General features: G+C 38.4%; 1 protein-coding gene across 1 annotated transcript in view; it reads left to right on the top strand.

The window, feature by feature from the left end:
* Positions 1-17,895, top strand: part of cfap206 (cilia and flagella associated protein 206) — a 21,945-nt gene extending 4,050 nt beyond the window's left edge. Inside the window, exons 5-12 of the mRNA XM_051655340.1 lie at positions 1,946-2,104; positions 10,065-10,279; positions 10,700-10,819; positions 13,395-13,590; positions 14,513-14,650; positions 15,061-15,254; positions 16,960-17,103; positions 17,603-17,895. Of these exons, the coding sequence (XP_051511300.1) occupies positions 1,946-2,104; positions 10,065-10,279; positions 10,700-10,819; positions 13,395-13,590; positions 14,513-14,650; positions 15,061-15,254; positions 16,960-17,103; positions 17,603-17,830 (1,394 nt within the window). The 3' untranslated portion in view covers positions 17,831-17,895. The remainder of the gene's footprint in view (positions 1-1,945; positions 2,105-10,064; positions 10,280-10,699; positions 10,820-13,394; positions 13,591-14,512; positions 14,651-15,060; positions 15,255-16,959; positions 17,104-17,602) is intronic.
* Positions 17,896-19,778: the final 1,883 nt, after the last annotated feature.

Consider the following 19,778-nt stretch of genomic DNA (forward strand, 5'->3'; position numbering starts at 1 on the left):
AACCTTTTGGTTGTAATGTTCTTAATTTTTTAATCCAGTACACCTCCTTTCTTTCGCTGTTGGGTTAACCATAGTCAATTACTTTCTAGGCCTGAAATCTTAAGGCTTGCAACTGAATGTTCTCTAAAATAGATATATAGAATGATAGACAGATAGTTAGAGAGACAGACAGAACGATATAACGACAGGCAGACAGATGGACAGACGGGCAGACAGATAGAACGATGGACAGACAGATAGACAGACAAACAGAGAGACAGACAGACAGATAGAAAGACAGACAGAATGATAGACAGACAGACAAATAGATACTGTAGCCAGAGAGACAGAAAGCACGACAGTGAGACAGACAGATACTGTAGAGGGAGAGAGACAGACAGACAGACAGTCAGACAGATAGAGAATGAATGAAAGATTGAAAGATAGATAGATAGATAGATAGATTATATAAATGTTATTTTAAATTAATTGCTAGGGTATGGTGTTTCACCTACTGTATATATAATTTCCCAAACTTCATATACTCTGTTACAGGGGTCGCCAACCTATGGCACGTGTGCCAGCATTGGCACTTGGAGGGGTAATCACTGGCATGCCAGCAATGGCGAGAGAGGAATAGACTATTTTATTTATATAAATTCTGCACCTGCATTCCAATCTACATCTTGATGTAATCTTTCCTCATCATTCCTCATGTTTTCATGAGCTGAATGGGAGACTAAACAAAAAGTTAAAATGTGACGAGACTGCAGTATACCCAACAGACTCGTGCATCGCATACAAGCCATTCACGCATCACGAGCCGGCAGCGCTTCACTTTCGGTTAATTGCGCGAGTAAACGCACCCGCTTTGCTTCAGTCAGGCTGCGCGGATGACAGCCTACACTCTGTGTTTCATTTGTTTCTTTTTGCTCTCAGAACAACACGTGATGTAATAAGGAAAACACCATTATTAATCCTTGAGATTTCCAACCCAGCATACAGGTACACCCTCCTTAAACCACGGTCACACTCAAAATTACATTAAATGATAAAAGATAAAACATAAACCCACATGGTGGGGTTCAAAATTCTGAGTCTATTAAAAATAGAAATGAAACCTGGAAATAAAGTTTTCGGATTTTGCAGGTGTGATTCACCGAAGGGGCTAAATTGTTGATCGGCTTGTGATGCGCGAATGGCTTGCATGCGCAGCGTGAGTCTCGTCACACTTTAATACTGTTTAGTCTCCCATTCAGCTCATGAAAACACGCTGCATGATCATGAAGGATTACATCAAGATGTAGATTGGAATGCAGGTGCGAAAAACTTCTTATAAATAAAATAGTCTGCTCCTCTCTCGCTGTTGCTTGCGTGCTAGTGATTAAATGATTACAGTGACATAATATGAGAAATATTTAAGATTCCACACAAATTCGTGATCAGTCATCAAATAAGCACATTTGTGACAATAACTTTGTTAATTCATTTTGTACAAAAAGACAGGTTTTCTTTCATTAATGCACTTAAGATGCTCTGTGAAAATTCACATGCAGGATCATGATTATATCGTAATCATCAGGTTTTCACTCAAACTGTTATGCTGATGATATCATTTGTAATGAAAAATAAACGCTTAAATTAGAAAAATGCAAAATAGAAACATTTTCACAAGTGGACTCATACTTTGGAAAATAGCATACATTTGCATGTTTTTTTTGGGGGGGGGGGGGTGCTCTATTACATACAGCTCTATTACATCTATCTATTTTACATACTGTGCAATGTAAAAGTTTGTAAAATGGGACTCCCCAAGTAGGAATATTTGTTAAAAATAAAATTACTGGATTTAAAATGAAGATGCCAAGATAGAAACTTAGGTTTACAAGATGGACGGACGGATGGATGGATTTGATTTATAATGTTTTTGAGGTGTTGTAATGTATATGGTGTGTGTTTGCTGCAGCGGCTTTGCAGAGTGTGTTTCCTCAGTCAGAGCTGGCCACCTTCATGTCTCTGATGAAACAAGATAAAGAGCAGCAGCTCAGTGAACTCACTTTGATCGTCAGCGGCTTGCGACTCTTCAACAAAGACAACAGGAAGGGAGGAGAGAGCATACAAAACTGTACGTGTGTCTCCCGGAGACGTTATTCATCTGTCATTATACAACAGTTAGTTCTGCTTCTCTAGTCTGATTAGACAAGCAGCATTCTGAGAGGGTTGATATGAAGTATAACAGTCAGAACTGAGACACCTTAAATTTTGTGTTATACTCTGCTTGTCTGTGTCTGTGTGTTGCTCAGCAACATGCAATGGTGGATCCGGCCTTAGTTTTGTTTGGAACCAACTGTAACTAAATAACTGGCCATAAAGACCATTTCAAGAATGTAAACCAAACAAATGAATTAGAATGGTCCAGACGTATATCCGGATCCTTTCAACAAAGTCTCTTTTGCAAGGTTAGTCAGTCCACTCTGCGGCCATCTTTGGATTGCTCTTGGGCAGTTTGGGCAGCAATTTCTCTATGTAAACAATCGTCATGACAGTGCAGCTCCTATCTTCTTGAATGGGGAAAGACCGAAATCTCCAAAATGGTTGGTCAAGATTACGATCAAAGAACATATTTCAAATAAGCAGTAAAATATGACAACACTGTGTGGCAGAGTGAGTAAGAGATGGACACACAGGGTGTGTCGTTTATTTAAAATGTCCAAAACAAATGGGAATCTGGGGCCTTCGCGGTGGAAATGGCTATGTGAAGGAAGTGAAGTGAAGAAGGTCCAGTTGATAGTGGGCGGGGTCTCGGCGGCCGTGACGCATTGCCCTCCTTGGTCTGAAGCGGCCCGGCTTCCCTGGGACTTGGCACTTGAGGGGAATAGCGGCCCGGCATCCTGGCCTGTCAGCCGCAACGCATGCTCTGCGAACAGTCCTTGAAATGGTCTTTAGAGTGCAACAGTGCCCGTTACATTTTTCAGATGTCTTGGTTCCGGAAGTGTTTTCCCCATTCATTTCTTCCATAGAGATTTCATAAAATTCTTTATAATGAGTTGTAAGTAGGAATGGGACGATATGGTTATCTCATGATTCAGTTTGATATATGATATGAGGTTCATGATTTGATATTATCTCGATTCGAAATGATAACACTTAAATGACAAAGTATGGCAGAAAATTGCGTTTACTTTTTTTAAATGCTTGTGCAAAATGCACATTATCATTTCTCATCAAATTAAAGTTATTTAATACACAATTTAAATGCTCAAAGTTTGAATAATAGAGTTTCTCATATACCTTTCACAATAAGAAAAGATCACAAACAAATAAGCCTTCAAAAATAGTGGGCAACATCAGACTAATCAGGTGCAGAACAAGCAATAGAACGGAACAGAACCTGTCCTTAAGAAGTATGTGAATTATTTTTTTTACATATATAATTTGTTTGTCTTGGTTCTTATTATCACATTTTAAGTTTTTTTTAAATATAGAAATTCTGCATACTATCAGTTATTATTTCTTGAAATTGTATATATAATAAAGAGCTTTCAGTGTTTGAAATTAGGTGTACAATTTACAATTAATATAATTTTTACATTTGTATAACAAGCACTATAATAGTACTCACTTTAAGAGTTTAACGTACAGACTCATACAGGTGTTTCTTTTCTTTCATTACAAGAGAGAAGTCTCTGTTTGAAAGTTGTTTAGCATCCATGCTGTTTGTGATTAAAATTAATCATTCTTTTTACTGGGGGCCTGGGTAGCTCAGCGAGTAAAGACGCTGACTATCACCCCTGGAGTCACGAGTCTGAATCCAGGGTGTACTCCTAAGCAACCAAATTGGCCCAGTTGCTAGGCAGGGTAGAGTCACATGGGGCAACCTCCTCGTGGTCGTGATTAGTGGTTCTCGCTCTCAATGGGGCGTGTGGTAAGTTGTGCGTGGATCGTGGAGAGTAGCATGAGTCTCCACATGCTGTGAGTCTCCGTGGTGTCATGCACAACGAGTCACGTGATAAGATGCGCAGATTGACTGTCTCAGAAGCGGAGGCAACTGAGACTTGTCCTCTGTCACCCGGATTGAGGTGAGTAACCGCACCACCACGAGGACCTACTGAGAATTGGGCATTTCAAATTGGGGAGAAAAAGGGGATAAAAATAATTTTTAATTTCTATCTTTAAGCACTTCGAGGACCTTGTGTGAACTCTGTGCACGGTAGTGGTAAAATCAAGCGATAGAGAGATTATGATGTGAGATGGGTCATTTCATTTATGATCACATGGACAGAAAACAATGTTTCAGATTTCGAAATATTGAGTTTTGCCATGATATGGTTCAGAATTTTTTTGGTTCAAGATATATATAGAAATTTGATACATCATGCCATCCCTAGTTGTAAGCCATTAACCAAATCAACAAGCTCCGAGGTGAATCACAACATTACAAACTTTGAGTTGAAACAAAACATTTTTGAAATTGGAACAAAAAGACAAAGAGTGATGTAATCGAATTAAAAATGATTTAAATTCTAAAAATATTGATTAAAAGTTGTTGATTAGAAGTAAAGAAACAATATTTTTTAAAGATTTTTATAGATTTTTTTTTTTAATGATTTACATTTTTATTGATTCATACATTGAACACAGAAAAGCAAAACATATATACACAGAACAACATTTACATACATACAACATTTACTCCCACTACCACCCCTCCCCCTCCCCAACCCCACCCGACCCTCAACAAACACCCCTGTGGTCACACATGAGCACATACACACAAAAGAAAACAAAAACAACACAAAAAATAAATATATAATAATCACACACATTAACAACTACCCCTCTCTCTCCAATGCTCCATTCCGAGAACCCTCCAAGAATGCCAAGTATCTGCCCCATTTCCCAACAAACAAATCCAAATTCCCCAATCTTCTATATGCCCCTTCTTCGAAAGCTGCCACCCTCCCCATCTCCGAGCACCACTCCCTAAATGCGGGCACTCCATCCGACTTCCAACCCCTTAAAATCACTTGAATGGCGATCATAACACTGGTTAGTACCCAATTTTTTACATATTTATTCCCTATATTGATGACCACCCCTTCGCCTAAAATACAGAGTCTGGGGCACAATGAAATTTGAGTACGCAATACGTCACACATAAAACTCTGAACCTTCAACCAAAATTCTTGGATCTTAACACACCACCAAAAAACATGGGTTGTGTCTCCATCTTCTGATTGGCATCACCAGCAGGTGGGTGTGTCTTTACGACCAAGCCTGTACAATCTAGAGGGGGTCCAATAGAATCTATGTAAAATCTTAAATTGCACAAGCACCCTTGCATCTCTAGATGTAGACTTGACGTTTTTTAGAATCTTAGTCCACACTCCCTCCTCCAATGTCAAGTTTAAATCTTTCTCTCATAATCTCTTGACAGAAGTTAAAGCTCTGTCCCCCAAGGGGGGCCTGGGTAGCTCAGTGGTAAAATACGCTGGCTACCACCCCTGGAGTTCGCTAGTTCAAATCCCAGGGCATGCTGAGTGACTCCAGCCAGGTCTCCTAAGCAACCAAATTGGCCCGGTTGCTAGGGAGGGTAGAGTCACATGGGGTAACCTCCTCGTGGTCGCTATAATGTGGTTTGTTCTCGGTGGGACGCATGGTGAGTTGAGTGTGGTTGCCGCGGTGGATGGTGTGAAGCCTCCACACACGCTATGTCTCCGTGGCAACGCGCTCAACAAGCCACGTGATAAGATGCGCGGGTTGACTGTCTCAGACACAGAGGCAACTGGGATTCGTCCTCCACCACCCGGACTGAGGCGAATCACTATGTGACCACGAGGACTTAGAACGCATTGGGAATTGGGCATTCCAAATTGGGAGAAAAAGGGGAAAAATCCACCCCCCCCCAAAAAAAAAGCTCTGTCCCCCAGACACTAAATTAGGGGACTGATGCCACATGACCTTTTCCAAAAGCAGTAATCACCACTCCGAGTGTCTGCTGCTTTAGGGGGGTGAATGCTACTCCCAAAAATAGTACAGAGCAGGTGGCGCAGCTGTAAATACCTAAAGAACTGAGATCTGGGAATCCCAAAATGTTGAACCAAATTTTGAAAGGATTTCAACACTCCACTCTCATATATGTCACAGAGTGTATTAACCCCCCTCACAATCCACTCTGACCAGCAGGAAGGGGACTTATTAATACATAACTTTGGGTTCAGCCATATGCTCGAAGCAACATTTAAATAAATGTCCAAATTAAACATTCTGGACACTTTTGTCCATACCGCATGCAAATGCGAGATAACGGAGTGTAACTTAACTTCTCTGATTAGTTTGATGGAAAGGCTTTGCAATGGAGAAATAGGGGCAAGAACTTCCTGTTCAATACAAAACCAGGGAGGGGCTCTCTCAGGTGGAAGCGACCAATGAGCCAAATGTCTGAGACCGAATGCACAATAATAAAATAAAATCTTGGGTAGGCCTAGCCCACCTTTGTCTATCGGTCGATGTAACTTATTAAAATGCAATCTGGGATGTTTACCATTCCAAATGAAAGACTTCGCTATGCTATCAAATTGCTTGAAATAAGAAAGGGGGACATCTACAGGGAGAGATTGTAGCAGGTAGTTATATTCTGGAATACAGTTCATTTTAATAACATTAACCTTCCCAATCACAGATAAATGTAATGAAGCCCACCTGCCCACATCGCTCGAAAACCTTTTTATTAAAGGGTCAAAATTAACTAACTAAATCACACAAATTTGCTGGGAATAAAATCCTCAAATACTTAATGCCCTGTTTGGGCCACTGGAAGGCACCCGGCTGAAAAGCCATTACTGGGCAGTGTGCTGTCAGAGCCAAAGCTTCGGATTTATCCCAATTGACTTTGTATCCTAGGAACTTGGAAAAGGACATAATTCTGTGGAGGCAAGGCATAGATCTAGTAGGTTCAGAGACGAATAATAAAATATCATCTGCGTAAAGCAAAAGCTTATGTGCCACACCTCCCGCCACTACCCCTGGAAAATCATCCTCCTTTCTTATCGCGGCTGCTAACGGTTCCAGGGAAAGACAGAACAATAATGGGGAAAGAGGGCAACCCTGCTGAGTGCCCCTATTCAGAGTAAAATAATCTGAAATTAATCCATTTGTTTGTACCGCTGCTACAGGGTGTCTATAAAGTAACTTAATCCAACCAATAAATGTACTCCCGAACCCGTACATTCCAAAATCTTAAAAAGATAATCCCATTCTACCATATCAAAGGCCTTTTCGGCGTCAAGTGAGATGGCAGCGACCAGAGTCTGATCATTCGCCACTGACCACATGATATTGATGAAACGCCTAATATTATCAGAAGAGCTGCGGCCCCAAATAAATCCCACCTGATCTATATGTATAAGAGATGTCATAACCTTACTTAATCGGTTAGCCAAAATTTTTGATAATATTTTTACATCTAGCTGGATCAGGGAAACTGGACGGTAACTTTTACACTTGCTTGGATCTTTGTCCTTTTTAAGAATCAGACTGATCCGGGCTTGTGTCATGGTTGGTGGAAGCTTTCCATTCTTTAATGATTCCATATAAACTTCTAACAAAAGTGGAGCCAGATCTGTAGCATAGGATCTAAAAAATTCTGCGGCAAACCATCTGGCCCCGGAGCTTTGCCAGTAGGTAGGGACTTGATTACCTCGTCAAGCTCCTCCAAGGTTATCTCAGAATCAAGATCATTTTTTTGCTCAGTCGTCAGTTAGGAAGATCTAATGGTTCCACAAAGTTTCTAATATCTTCATTAGGAGACGAAGACGTGGAACTATAGAGATCAAGATAGAATTCTTTAAAAGCATTATTAATATCAATGGCTGAGGTAAATATTTCACCACCAGCAGATTTCAATGATAGAATGGAATGATAGAGGGAATGATAGAAAAAGACTCTCTCTGCTTTATATATCTAGCCAAAAGCTTCCCTGCTTTGTGCCCCAACTCAAAGTATGACTGTCTTGCCCTGAATAGCCAAAACCCCACTTTCTGCGACAGAATAGTATTATATCTATATTACAATCAGATCAATTCTCTGAGGCCATCAGCTGACATACGGCGCTTCAGCTCTGCCTCGGCACTTTTAATATTTCCTTCCAACTCCACGAGTTCTCGTGCTTTGGATTTTTTGATAAATGAGGCATACTGTATGATCCGGCACCTAAGAACCGCTTTAAGTGCCTCCCAAGCCACGCCCACAGAGGATACTGAGGACCAGTTGGTCTCCATATAGATACAACCTCTTTAACATTTGTTGAAATTCAGGATTTTGCAAAAGGGATACATTAAGGCGCCAACTATATGATTTCTTTTTCAACACCTCTAACTCACCAGGATGTGATCTGAGACTAAGATATTTCCAATTGAGCAATCCACAACCGAGGAAATGAGGACTTAGATATATAAAAAAAATCTATTCTAGAATAAATCTTATGGACTGATGAAAAAAATGTATAGTCCCTACCAGATGGGTTCAAAAGTCTCCAAATATCTGTAAGACCAAGATTTTTACAGATCTTGTGAAGTGTCAATGTAGCTCTAGGGGGTTTACACACTTTTGTTTCACTATGATCAAGGACTGAGTCCATCAAAAGATTAAAGTCTCCTCCCAATATTATATCATGAGGGGTGCCAGCAGCTTGCAACATCCCTTTAAGATCTATAAAAAAAGCCCTGATCATAAACGTTAGGTGCGTAAATATTAGCCAAAATCAACGTTTGCCCCTGAATTTCTCCTAACACAACAATGACTCTTCCTAATTTATCTTTAATCTGTTTGATTTTGCGGCCATCCTTAGCATCTATTCTCAGTTTGGCTGGGAACATCAGTGCAAAAAGCGACCTTCCGTTTATGTAAGAGTTTCTTGCATTCCTTGAATTGATCACGTTTCTCTGTTGTCATATTCGCAAAGTATGGGAACAAGAAAATGATGTGGTTCTTCCAAGCAAGCTTTACTCCTTGCCTCGCGTAACACTAAATCTTTATCCAGGGGCGGACTGGGAAGAGAAATCGGCCCAGGATTTTACATGGGGGGGGTCGCTGTCCTTTTCTGCATATCGCTGCACCCTTCACCATATATCGTGGTGCTGTTTTGTGGCCCGTTCTGCATAACGCGGCAGCCCATTTCAGCTTATCGCAGCCCATTCCACTGGGAAAAGTCCCGGTTCTCCCGATGGCCAGTCCGCCACTGTCTTTATCAGATGATCTCAGAAATTTGGCCAGAATTTATCGGGCCCTGTCTCCCTCTGCAGAGCTGGAACCCTGTGAGCTCGCTCGATTTCTAGCTTATGGCCTGTTATGTCAAGCAGACTCGGAAAGAGCCCATCCAGAAATTTCACCATATCTCGACCTTCTTCATCTTGAGGAATTCCAACAATTCGGACATGATTTCGCTGGCTATGATTCTTCAAGTCTTCCAACTTTTCACAGAGGCACTCCAAATCTACTTTGGTCTCTAGCAGATTAGCAGATAATTCCATCTCCGATGACTCCAGATAATCGATCCGTTTCTTGACCTCCACCACTCTTGTAACCATATCAGTGAATTTTGTCTCCATGGCAGTGATCGATCGACGTATTACAGCAAGATCCTCCAAGTCAACAACGACCTTCACCAGCATCACGATACGTTCAGCAATTCATGCAGAATCTCCTTCACTTCTCCGGCCAAATTGACTCCCTGGATTTTGAATTCTTTGACATATTGTCTTGCTAGAACTGTTAAGGATCAGGGTGTTTCAAATCTCACCGGTTTATGACATGAAAAGTATTAAAACTAGCAAAGTGCGCAGAGCTCACTGTTCACACGTCCGAACCTCGCATGGCGTCACATGACACTGCATTTTAATAGATTTTTAATAGATTTATGAGTTGTCTTTAAAAATGTATTCATCTATGAAAAAATGCATGGGATTTTTACTTCTGGAACCAGACTGATTTCTTTGTTTATTTTCCTAAATTGTTACATTTACTGATATTTATCACATACACACTGGCATCAATGGTCACTTCTCATTGTGTGTACCCATCTGCAGTGCCTGCCTTCTTGAATGAGGCACTGCCAGCTGCAGTCACAGACATTGAGAGCGAACTGGCTGGATCTCAGCGCTTGGCCTGGCAGTACACTGCCCTGCTGGAGAAGCTTTCGGACCAGGACACAGACCACAGTGACTGTCCTGTCGATCCAGATCTGCTCAAACAGGCTCTCTATAACACACGACAGCATGAGTCTTTCCTCAAACTCATACTGGTGGGTTAAACAGTTAGTTAATTAGTCTGCTGAAAGTGCTGTTTATTTGCACATGCTGTCTGCACTGGTTTAGTGCCAGATTTGTTTCCAATTTGCATAAATGGACAGGAATTGCGGGTTGGTTCTGAGCACAAGGTTGTGAGGGATGCAGCAGACTACTGCCATTTGGCATTCTTTATTGAGACTGCATTGCCCCATCACAGTGATCCAGAAAACTGAATCAGATTAAAGAAAGCAATCATTTGCAAATCCTTTTGAACTTTTCAAAAGAAAACAGTACAAAGATCATCCACATTTTAACTAATCAACATGAATGTTTTTATTTTTGTAAATGTATACTCATTCCAAGTGTCCGAATAGCTGCTGCAGTTCTCTGTAGTTTCTCCACTGGTGATTTGGTGATTCTGATGTTTCCATCAGGCAGACATTATCCTGTGTGCAAAGGAAGTGGTGCATTTACAGTCTGATCTGGCAGCTAGAATGAAGCTCCTGAGGGACACGGTGCACTCGAAGACTGCAGTGCCCATAGCCCAAGTTTTTGTGAGTAATTTCACTAAGGAATTTTCCCTCTGTTTGTGAAGTCTTGAATGGTCACTGCTGCTACACTCTTAAAAATAAAGGTTCCAAAAAGGGATTTTTAAGCTATGCTATTGAACAGTCATTGCAGTGAAAGGTTCTCAAAAGAACCATCTTTGAAGAATCTTTTCATAGTCTAACAAACCTTTTCTACTGCAAAGAACCTTTTGTGCTATGGGAAAGTTCCATGTATGTTAAAGGTTCTTCATGGAACCATACATGCCGATAAAGAACAGTGTAGCTGACTTTTTTTTTGGAATTAGAAATAGCAGGGAATTTTAAAACAGGGATTACCAGGCCTGGAAAAGTCATGGAAATGAGTTAAATCTTAAAAAGTCATTGAAAAGACATGGACATTTCTATAGTGAATATATTGATATTTATATTTATAGTGATGCGCTTCTATAAAATATTTCATTGGCTAGAAATCGCTCTTTGTAAGTGCAATCTCTATAAAAGATAATACATAAATCCTTATCCAGTAATCCAAATGACTGAAAACATTATGGAAAAGTCATGAAACCCTTTTGCACGTACAGTCAAACCGGTGTGATTACACTAGGCTGGGCTCAGATGTGTACGATCAAACCGGTGTGATCTGCATTCGTGCTGCTATTTACATGCAAAAGAGGGACTGAAGCGGTTGTCATAATGAACAGCTGCTCAAATAGTCTTTTCAATATCACAACAATTTTTACAAACTTTCAAACAATCAGTAAATAAAAGTATAAAGCCGTTACTGTCGGAGCGCACTGTTGCGACCATGTTTTCTGACGTAAAACAAAGAATATACAAACTAGTCAGTCCACTCGAGCCTTCTCCCATTCCGTCCGTCACAACCACTTCCGGGGCTGGGAGAGTGGAAGTGCTAGGTTTTTAGAACCTGCTTTGCCCCTCCTTTTGTATACTTCTATAATGATACAAACTCAGAATCCCATCTTGCATTGCAACGAAAATATGGTGGTGTGCATAGCCAAAAAGTGCATTCGCGATCACGTCTATCATAATCAATCATTATAAACATCTAAAAAACACATTATATGTTTAATAATATATAATCTGTCCTCCAGTGCATCTGCTGTGTAGTGTAATGCAAGATTTGTATTAATTACAGCGCGCATTAAAGAACTCATGCTGGGAGATCCGTCAGTACAGGAGAAACTCATGTTCGAAAAGGTTAATTGGTCAAACCGTCTAGCTCCGAGGTGAATCACAACATAACAAACTTTGATTTGAAGCATAAAAAGTATTTGAAAATCAGACAAACAGACAAAGATACAAGACTGTGTACTTAACGTCTTTAATTAGGGAATGAACTACAATCCCATGAAGCATTGCGAGTGATGTAATCAATATACACAAATACAAAACTATAGATTTAAGGTTGTTGATTATAAGAAACAGTGTACTTTATGTTTATATGAAATATTCAGATATATACAAATATAAAAGTCGTTGGAGAGTGTAGGGAGAGCGACTTGATTGCATAATTAACAGTGCATCATGGGAATTGGCGGTCGCTTCTGGGCTTGTTTGGTGGATCTTCTTGGCTGCAGTTCTCTGGTTGGCAGATCTGTCTTTGCTGGATCGTGGGTAATGTAGTTGTTCGCAAGGAACTCAGCTATTAAACACGATTTTTAAACAATGAAGTAGATATAACTTAATTATATCAAAATAATTTCTATAATAATTTGATCATATTTTTTAATGTCATTTATTATAGTTCACATTTACTATCAACCTGTTCCACTAAAATTTGAGAACCACAAAGTGTCACAATACTTTATATTGGAAATTATTATGTGGAAAATCAGTGAGACACCAAAATCATTTGTCTGAAGCATATGTACATGTAGCAACAATTACAAATAGTGCAGATGGAATGCAAAACAAGTCTTGTGAAAGCAGAACAGATGGACTCTGTTGCAAAATAGATTGCTGTGGATTGGCTTATATTCAATGAATGAAAACAAACAAAATATTGTTTTTTTTGTGTTGTCTAATCAATGTTTTACTTGTACTCCACAATAATACAATGTATTTGAATGTATATACTGTATATGAAAAATGTATATGCAATAAATTGTGATGAATTAATCTACATGTCATGTGATTAATTCGATTACATATCTTAACGGATTGACAGCTAATCAATAGGTTTATCATTTGAAACTTATCAAAACCAATTTTATTTAATAAATGCCACTTTCTTTGATTTGTGCTATATAATCCAAATACATTCATACATTTTTAAGTGTGACTTCATTGTTCAAATACTTTTTGGGGCCGCTGTATATGAACTTATGCATTAATATAAAATTCAGTTGACATGCGGTCACAGTTGTGCATATATCTGTTATTTTACAACAACTTTGAGCTTAACCACATTAAACTATTCATTTATGATAAGAAATACTACTTGGTCCATTACAGAAACGTTCTTATTTTTACAGTACACTAGTGATCATCTGATCACGTCTTAGTGGAGAACACAAACTGTTTTGAAGAGTAGATTTATAAGTGTCACTCTCCTTGTCAGCCTCATTTCACAGCATTGGCTGAACTCTGGGCAGGATTGGAAGTTGAGATGGCACTACAGAGCATGCTCACTGACCTGGTGTCCAGTCTGAGGGTCTTCCTCTCTGCACAGTCTCTGTTGAGCCCAGATCAACTGAAGCTGCTGCTGGAGGGACTGCAGGTGCAAACAGACATGGAGAGAACCTCTGGGACAGCAGGTATTCACCGTTTACCTGTGAGACACAAACAAACACACAAAAGCCTGTTGTCCCATAGTCATCTGAAAATTCATTTGTAGTTACTACCATTTATGGTGAATGCTAAATATGTGCGAAAACATGTCCAGGTCTTATTTGACCCCTAAATGAAAAGAAAAAATTACAGATAAATAAGTATATTTGGCATAAAGAAAAGAATGCCTATTTTAGGACCATTACAATTGTGGCAATATTTTCATGACACTTGAGCACAATTTCATTCACAATTCTAATTACCATTATGAGAGGGGAAAAAAGGAAATGTACATGGATGATTTATTTTTGAGTTTGTAATTTCTATTGTTCTCAATTGCTGTAATAGTATCAGAATCTGATTTTAAATGTATTGGCCAAGCAAGTTACACTAAGTTACACAAGGAATTTTCCCATTTCATTCCCATTTAATGATTTATTTGGTAAGCAGCAGAGTCTCTTAACAACTGAATTCCACTTTTGTTTTGCGTGTGCGTACTGTGAGCTGTTTATATTACAAAAATGAACATCTGACTGCTCATTATCCAGCTTGCCAAATTAATAAATAAATGGACATGAAATATTGATTTGAGTTGAAATTATTTTATTAGCTTTAATTATCTCTGATATTGTCAGAAATATCAGACCACTGGATGGCGCGATTGACCAATCAGAAATGCATGACTGACCTGGTGAAAATGCAAAAAAATCCAAATGGTCTTAAAATATGCTTCATTTTTTAACCCTTTTTTTTTTTTTTTTTTTTTGCAAATTATTTCTTGTTACTATTCTTTTGGATTTAAGGTTGAAATATGAGCCAGGCATGTTCTTGACAGGCTTTATGAGATTCACCCAGTTCAACCATATAATCATTATTTCATATAAACATTTTTGTTTTTTATTTCTGAAGAGAGTATCAACGTGTCAGAGATGAGTACATGTGAATGGATTTTCCCAGAGGTCACAGCTAACTTTGCCGATCTGCCACTGCAGTATAAGGGGGTCTGTGGGTACACCCTTGTAAAGAAGAACGGCCTTTTAGTCCCAGGTACAAGTTTTTCTCTAGGAACTGAATCTAACTATATAGAAAAATCCAAACAATTACATTATATAAATGTAGGTGCAGGATCCAAAAATGTATTGCAAAAAAGTAAATAAAAGTGACATATCCAGCCATTCAGCTCTTCCTTAGACTTAAAATGCAAGTAAAAACGCCATCTTAATAGTACAAGTCACATGGTAATTCAGGTCACATGATTCAATACAAACAATACATTGAAATGACACTAAATGTATACAGTATACAGATGCAGTTTATAAATGTCATCAATTTAATTAGCATTAATGTCAGAAACTGTTTTGCATAGCTGAACTACATTTGCTTTAGTTAATTGAAGAACTGGCAGCTGCTGATTAATTGTTATAATTATTATCGTAACGACTGCCTCTTCTTCTCAGGTAATCCAAATATTGGTGTCCTGAAACACAAGGAGAAATACTATGCGTTCAGCTACAAGAGCGCTGCATATGACTTTGCCTCTAAAGCAGATGAGTATATAGCAGCTGTGGTAGAGATAGCAAAGAGATCGCCCGAGCTCATCCAACTTCTCCAGCTCCATCATGAGTTCGCCTATGTTACACCATATTCTGAGGTACCAGGATGACATTGCAGAGCTTGGTTTTTGCAATACTGACTGTCCTTGTTTCCAGAACTAATTTTGCTTTACTTTGGCTCGCATAATTTCCTTCAGCACAGACAATGCATAAGTGATTAATAAGAGAGTTACCTCATGATGCGACTGCAACTGAACTGCACTGTTCAGCGTGTCAAAGACCCGGGTTTAATTCTTGACCTGACACTTTTTATTTTTTATTTTGATCAGCTAACAAAAGCATAACTCATAAATATGGCTTGACATTACATGTACCATGACAGTACTATGGTATTCTTTGTACCTTGTTCCTTGGAGGACAATGAAAATATAGTATATGAATATAATAAGAATTTAGTACCAAGGTATCTATCAAAGTACCATGATATTACCATTCATTTTTAGATGTTTTTGTTTTCTTATAAATAAGCATAAAATCAAATTGCATCTGATTCTTTTTTGTATTTCGTATTTATAAATAATAAGTAGTCTAAATGAAGCAAGTTACTTTAGTCATGTAGCTTGTAGTGGGCTCAGCTTTCTCTATTAGCTTACAGCTTGTCAGTTTTGGTTTAGCTAATTCTTTCTTTCAAGTAGTTGGTACCTTGGCTACATTTCTGAGTATCTCGCCCAACACCGAATAGATTTTAGTGGGCCCTATTTTCTTTGATCTACAAAATGTGAAACAGGACTGGTTAGAGTGCCTTGTGAAGTAAGACAGCCAGTAATGAAATAAGTTAGTTTTACTCTACATTCTAATGGTCATCAGTCTATATGGTTTAATATTTAAACTTTTAACAAGTTTTTATAGACAATTTTTATAGTATTGATAAAGCTGAAGAATGTAACTTTGTCAGTGTTAAAATACTTCTAACCCAGCTTAATATGCAGAGACAACTACAAGTGTCATTCATGGGTTCATTTTCTCGAAAACTGTAAACGCTTAGTCTCTGTGCCACTATAAAATTCCTGTGTTTGTTTAGAGCAACTCATTTAGACCCGCCCCAACAAGATTATTCAACCAATGTCGTGAGTTGGGGGCGGGACTATATTATGCAGATGAGGGGCATATTTGCAAAGCTGTTTTGAAAACATTGTTTATTTTTGCAATTCTGTTTTGTGAGTAACGATTCTTGTGAGTAGAGTGATATGGCACAAAAAAAGGACCTAGGAGTGAACTCAACTAAAAAAGTAACTACAGCATGATTCAAATAACATGATCTTTATTGGAATTCAAGGAAACCTGGTTAGAAAAAACAAAGTTCTATTAATTATTGAAAACATTGGTGTGCAAAGGCTTGGTCGCTGCTGAGCACTTTTGCCGCAACTTCCATTTCCATGGCAGCAATGACTTATCTGCTTGGTTGATCAGTCTTCAGGATTATGGGTAGTGTAGTTCTTCACCAGGATTGCAGCTACTACATTTGCATTTTTAAAAATGAAGCTGAAATCACTCTTACTTCTGTTTTCTACAGATGCAAATGCCAGTCCATCGCTTAACAACCTCAGATCTCATGATAGGACTGTCTAGTAAGGTTTATACATTATAAGTAAAAAGAACTTTCTCTATGGTGAAAGTGAATGAGATTTTTACTTCCGGAACCAGACTGTTGCAATCTATAACACTCACACATGCATACACTGTACAGTGAAATGTGTGATTTACCATAACCTTAGAGTGTTAACACTACTGCTGTTATCTCAGATGCAGTCAGGGCAGAAACTGCTGGTGAAACCCATCTGTAAAAGTGACAGCTGCACACAAACAGAAATCCACCCTCTGGAGACCAACATCGTCAAGTCCTTTGAGTGGAATGAGTGGGAGCTGCGGAGAAAAGCCATCAAACTGGTGAGTAAACACACTAGAGAGGTTTGAACTCAAACGCACATGTGATCTCTCAGTCCAGACTGAAGCATCTTGAGCTTTAACAGAAATAAATGTTTATCAATAACTACAATACAAACCAACATTTGGTCCCAGCTAGCTAGACCTTATTGTATGATAGCTCCATTTTGGCTAAATTTGCAACCCTGTTACAATCATACCTGTTCTGGCATAGTTGATTCCATTTCAGTGTTTATTTAATGTTTATTGCTAGAAAATAAACTCACACAAAACAGGGTTTTAAACTGTATTTAACATTTTAAACCCCATATACTGTAAAATGAATAGGTAATAAAACAACTCATAAAGTGGATAGTTTGATCTCTTGAGGTTGACAATACACATTTCCTGGTTAAGCACCACCAAAAAAATAACAAATGAATAAATACTTATTGGCCATATTTTGTATCATGGAAAGTGCTGAAAATGAAGGGAATTTAACCAAAAAGTCTCCCGGTTTTAGGCAAATCTGCGTAATAAAGTGACACGCTCCATGCAGACCGATCTGAGTCACATGAGACGTCATAACAGCACACAGACATTCCTCCCTAAAGATGCCTCCAGCCAGACAAAACGAGACAGGGAGAGTAACTTACCAAAACCACGAGTCTATCTGGCAGGACTGAGAGGAGAGAAGACCAAAGCATCACACATGATTAAGGTTGATTTAACTAGAGCTGTTGATGAATGAATTATTATATCAGAGAACACTGTGCACAAAACCCAGACTCAATAAACTGCTCATTAATTATTGCATTTGTGTGTCATTTATGAAGTGGATGGTACATCTGACCTCTTGATAAACTGCTTGGTGATGTTGTGAAAACTAAATGCATAGATTCAGATAAAACTACCAAGATAACAGCCTTTCTTTATGACCACTATGCTGTTGAAAAATACAGTATATTATGAATGTCTTTCAGTGAAAATGGCTAAAAGTATAATCAAACCTTCTCAAATATAATACACCAAATAATAATGTGCAATCATACAATAATACACCAAAGTACTCAAAATTAAATATATATATAGACAGATAAATATCAACTTGTTAGATATAAACATATTTTGGAAGTTCTCCTGGGAAGTTCCTACTTGTGAGCTCAGAAGTTGTTATTATGAAGTGATGTGATTTTTAGCAGAATAAATACAATTAAGCAATTTCATATTTCTTTCTCTCTGTTTCACCTTAGTGACAAAGACAGGAAGATTTCTGGCTCTTATGCAACAAAATGAATATTTTTATAATGCTTTATCTTTATTAATGCTATGTTTAAATAACTCAAAGTGCATAATGGGAAAAGTAGTTTTGGCACACCAACCTGTTGCCTTATAAAGCAGCTAAATGAGTAGAATTTCTGTCAAGCTTTATCACTATTCTTCATCAAAGGTACACAAAATGCATCCAATCTAATGAATTTGATTCATGCCATCATTCTGTAATTGACACGCACCCAAGTCAGAAAGTCTGGCATTTCTGACATGACTCTTGAAGACATTATTAGAGTCACTGACCTCTAACCTCTGGCAGAATCAGGGACAGGTTTGTCATTTTTGGGGCCCTAAGCAAAGTTTGGATGCACAGAGTCTTAATACAAAATCACTGAAAACAATCAGAATAACGAACAAATGTCAGTATTGTCTCCGTTTTTCCTTTGAGTAGTAACATTTAACAGATAATGTTTTGGAACAATATTTATTGTGATAAGCACTTTACATATACATTTTAATTTAATTTCAGTAAATGTTTCTCTTTAGGTTTATACATCAAACATTACTCTAATACTGAAAATAAGATAAGAAACAAAATACACTGTAAATTTAAATGAAAAGTGAATACTTATAGATAATATTTGTATTATTTATTTTGGCTTTAGTATATATTCATATTTGGGGGTCCTTGGCATCAGAAAGTTTGAAAAACCCCTGGTTTGAGCAACAATTTTTACAATTCCTTACCACACCACATCCGTATGCGGATTTCTGCATTAGCTTTAGTTGTGTCCTAAACAACACACTATACACTATGCACTTACAAAATATACTATGCACGCTGCCATTAAGTGTGAATTTTTTAAGCGTAGATTGTCCCAAACGGAACACTTAACGTTTTTTTTACTACACGGAAGCGTTCTCCGTGTCACAACTGGCGGAAGTTACGTTTCAAGCGCACGTGATGTGTTGCCGCTAGCTTTAGCGTGTTAGCCATCCTCAGTTCAACACTTGTTTCTTAAATAAGGTATATATTAACAGTGTGGGATGGCATTAAAGCATTCAACTTGCATTTGTAAGGTGCAGTGTAGACAGCACATTCTTCATTATTTACAAGTGGTTTGTCAGACCAGCAGCCAGCCAGGTAACTCCGCCCCTTCCATTAACTACGGCAAGCCGCAAGCGCTGAGTGCATGAAGTGTTCAACATACCACACTTGAAAAAGTGCATCATCCGGGTACTTAAAGTACACGTCTTTTTGTTGCATTATCGGTGTAAACATACAACTCACACTATTTACACTTGAAAATGTGGTAGAATAGTGCATAAGTGTGCGGTTTGGTATGCACCTTTTTAGTTTGAATAGTCTTCCTTCGTCGTCAAAATGCGACACGTGTCTGACGTCATAGACAGCATAATAATACATT

The sequence above is a fragment of the Myxocyprinus asiaticus genome, chromosome 25, assembly GCF_019703515.2.
Source record: "Myxocyprinus asiaticus isolate MX2 ecotype Aquarium Trade chromosome 25, UBuf_Myxa_2, whole genome shotgun sequence".
Taxonomy (NCBI): domain Eukaryota; kingdom Metazoa; phylum Chordata; class Actinopteri; order Cypriniformes; family Catostomidae; genus Myxocyprinus; species Myxocyprinus asiaticus.